Source organism: Acomys minous (genome assembly GCF_964271855.1).
Source record: "Acomys minous genome assembly, chromosome: 16".
Classification (NCBI taxonomy): domain Eukaryota; kingdom Metazoa; phylum Chordata; class Mammalia; order Rodentia; family Muridae; genus Acomys; species Acomys minous.
Window position 1 is genome coordinate 12,975,374 of NC_140498.1, and position 3,779 is coordinate 12,979,152.

The following is a 3,779-nucleotide window of genomic DNA, read 5'->3' on the forward strand; positions in this document are numbered from 1 at the left end:
ATGCTGCAAGTCTCTTCGTAGAAAAACCACTACACAGGAAACATATATACAAACTGTGGACCCTCCCTTTATGAAAACTTGTCTTTCACATGACAAGCTATGAGGCTGACTCAAAGCAATCAACAAAATGATGGACTGTGACATTTGCCACAGTGCCTGGGTGTTTTTTCCCCCCTTCCTATCCTTTTGCCTCTTGTGTCCATTAATTCACCTGTACTTGCTGTCTCCCTCCATCCTGTGAGGCCATAGCAGAATACCATATCCTGGGTACCAAATAAGGAATGCTATTGTTTCTTAGTGTTCTACAACAGGGAAGTCTAAATTCAAAGGTCCTACATCTGTTAGGAGCCACTTCTGTATCATCAGATGGTAGAAGGCAGAGGGACAAGAAAAGGCAAGAGGGGGCTGGCAATGACCTTGGAATAGACTGAACTTTCAAGACTGATGAACTGTTTGGCGATGCGGTGGTTGTGGAAGGATTAGGATGTTGCAAATCCAGAACCAAATTACCTTTGGCAATCTTTGGTCATCATCTACATATGACCTAACATATGAGTGACTGTTAAGCAAGTCAGTTGGGACATGCAGTGCACGTCCCACAGCCAAAGGGCCAAGAGCACTATCAGATAGTGTATGGCCTGCTGCACCTGACATGTCCCTGCCTCACTATAGCCTGCCTACTTCTCAGTTCCCCCAAATGTGTTTGAAAAGTGTATCGATCTCTAAATTTTCTTTATTCTGTTATTATTTTTAAAAACCTCATGAAACTAGTACCACGTTAGAACATGGAATTTGGAGTAACCTAAATCTGAAAGGGTCATGGGCATTCATATTTGCAATAAACTATCTCTTGTTTGTAGGCATAAGGTTATTATATAATACAAATGCTGATTTCTGTACCCCCAATATCTGGTTGCAATCCTGGTTCTGAGAATCTCCTGTCTCAGTGTTGTGTGGACACTACTCCCCAGTTTTCCCCTGAGATACCAATAAGGAGCTTACAGCTAATAGCTGAGCAGAGAGAAAATAGGGTTGGACTTCCTGCAAGCCAGGGGAAGAGTTAGAGGAGGAGGTAGGAGATTCAGTCACAGGCAGAGGTCCAGGGGACATTAGGAGAGGTGTTGGATCAGGGAAAGCCACAGGAGCAAGTATCTGGCGGGGGGTGGGGGGGGGGAGGGATTTACTCTGGAAGGAAGCCAGATTAGTTTAGAGGGCTAAGAATATAGTAATAGCTGCTCAGTTATTGTGCTGTGAAGCTTGTTAAAATAATATAATAGAGTCTTGAGGGTGATAGCTGGGTTAAGAGAGATACTGAGAAACAAACACAGTTTTATAAAAATAACACTTATTCCTTTTCAGATGAGTTGTGGGGCTTTTTAAAGCTTTTTGGGGGGTATGGAAAAAGTCACACTCAGTATTATTTCATTTTATTATTTGAGACAGGGTCTTACGTAATCCTGGCTGCCCTCAAACTCAGAATTCTCCTGCATCAGCTTCCCGAGTGATGAGATCACAGATGTTTGTCACCGTGTTGAGCTAGTTCAGACTTTTATAATGACATGAGTGTCCTCCTGTCATGAGAGTGGTGCCCTTTGGGCTAACCACTTCTTAATGATCTCACCTTCAAACATTCTTAAATGAAAATTTGGAAATTTTATTATGCTTGAGTTATTCTTTTGGTTAGTTGTAACTATTTTTTTGTAGTTGTTAAAGATGTTAAATAAAGCTACAATTTTTAAGCTGTAAGTCCTTTCTGCTCACCACCTTTTAAAGATTTTTTTTTCCTGAAACAAAGTTTCTCTGTGTAGCCTTAGCTGTCCTAGGCTCACTTTGTAGACCAGGCTGGCCTCGAACTCACAGCGATCCGCCTGTCTTTGCCTCTCGAGTGCTGGGATTAAAGGCATGAGCACCTAGCAAGAATTTTTTAAATTGTTAGTATTCTTGGAAAACACCCCTGAAACATTTTGACATATGCTTTATGAATGTTATGCTTAACAATTCCTATTGGTTATATATTTTATTTAATAATTTACTTCATAATAATAATAAATTAGACACTATTATAAAATTATTATAGTATATATATATTTATTCCTCTTTCTCTTGACAGTGTACATAATGTAACAAACATTGAATTAATTACATCATTAAAATCTAGCTAACTAGACCTGTGTCTCTCTCATCTCTGAGACCCTATTTCAAAGCACAGTATCTACCACAAGGGACACTGGCAGGGCAAGTTAATTTTTAAACAGATTTTTCCAATTGCTTTGTAAAAATTAGAATATAAAATGGCAAAGGAGCATCACATAAGTTAGTACAACACAAAAGAGTGAGTTCAAGAGAACAGATAAGCGGGGTTGGCGAGTGAGGTGTGCCTAATTTGAGCGGAGTTGGTTTGGCGAACGTCCCTCTGCGTGTTTATCACGCCGTCTTCTGCAGCCACTTCCTCATGGCCCCCTTAACCTCCTTGTTCCTCACACTGTATATGAGGGGGTTCAGCACTGGTGTGAAGATGGTGTAGAAGGCAGACACCACTTTGTCCCCCACTTCCGGCTGGTGGGACTTGGGCCTCATGTAGATGAATATGATGGCCCCGTAGAACAGCCCCACCACAGCCAGGTGCGAAGAGCAGGTGGCAAAGGCCTTCTTCCGGGCTGCCGAGGACCGCATGCGGAGCACCGCGGCCAGGATGAGTGAGTAGGAAGCCAGGACGAGGGACAGCGGGATGAGGAGCATCAGGACGCAGCAGATGTACATGAAGAACTCGAAGACTTTGGTGTTCGCACAGGCGAGGCGCACCAGGGAAGGCGCCTCACAGAAGAAGTGGTTGATTGTCCGAGAGTGGCAGAAGGGGAAACTGAGGATGGTGCTTGCCTGCATCAGCCCGTCGGAGGCTCCCAGGAGCCAGGAACCCAAGGTCAGGTACACACACAGCTTCGGGCTCATGAGGACGTGGTAGCGCAGGGGATAACATATGGCCACGTAGCGGTCATAGGACATGGCTGCCAGGAGGAAACACTCGCCCCCTGCCAAGGTAAGGAACAGGAAGATCTGGGAACCGCAGCCCACGGGGGAGATGGACCTTGTGCTCATCAAGTAGTTGGCTGCCATCTTGGGGATGATGGTGGAGACTAGCATCATGTCCATGAGGGAAAGCTGGCTGAGAAGGAAGTACATGGGCGTGTGGAGCCTGGGGTCCCTGCAGATGAGAAGGATCATGAGGGTGTTGCCCATCAGGGAGGCGGTGAAGATTGCTAACACAACGGAAAACAGGAACAAGTGGGCTTGTGTGTAGCTGAAGAGCCCGAGAAGGATGAAGTCCACCGCTGTGGCGTTATTGGGCGCCTCCATGGCTCTGATCGAACCTGCAAGACAGGAGGATGCTTGCTTTTTATTTTTATTTTTATTTTTTGAAGGTAGGCTGTCCTGGAACTCACTCTGTAGACCAAGCTTGCCTCAAGCTCATAGAGATCCTCCTGCCTCTGCCTCCTGAGTGCTGGGATTAAAAGCCACCATGTTTAGTATGACAATGATTTTTTTTTTTTTAGTGACTTGCAACCAAGTGACAGAATATTTCAATTTAGCGGGATTTTTATTTTTTTTTCCCCAGTGTGACGCTGAGGTTATGGATCAGTGGGTAAGAGCACTCATTTGTCACACAAACTTGAGTGAGCATTATATGTTATATAAATTCCAACAGTTTAAAGTGGTATGTATAACCTACCAATGTCCTTGATGTTCACTTTGTAAAAATGACATGTATTATGATTAGTAAA

At 44.1% G+C, this 3,779-nt stretch overlaps 1 protein-coding gene across 1 annotated transcript; it reads right to left on the reverse strand.

Moving 5' to 3' along the window:
• Positions 1 to 2,424: 2,424 nt before the first annotated feature.
• On the reverse strand, positions 2,425 to 3,354 carry LOC311586338 (olfactory receptor 2T33-like; the record flags this gene model as incomplete). The annotated part of the gene is made up of 1 exon (XM_084762300.1): positions 2,425 to 3,354. The coding sequence occupies one exon, from the start codon at positions 3,352 to 3,354 to the stop codon at positions 2,425 to 2,427; it is 930 nt and encodes a 309-aa protein (XP_084618426.1).
• Positions 3,355 to 3,779: the final 425 nt, after the last annotated feature.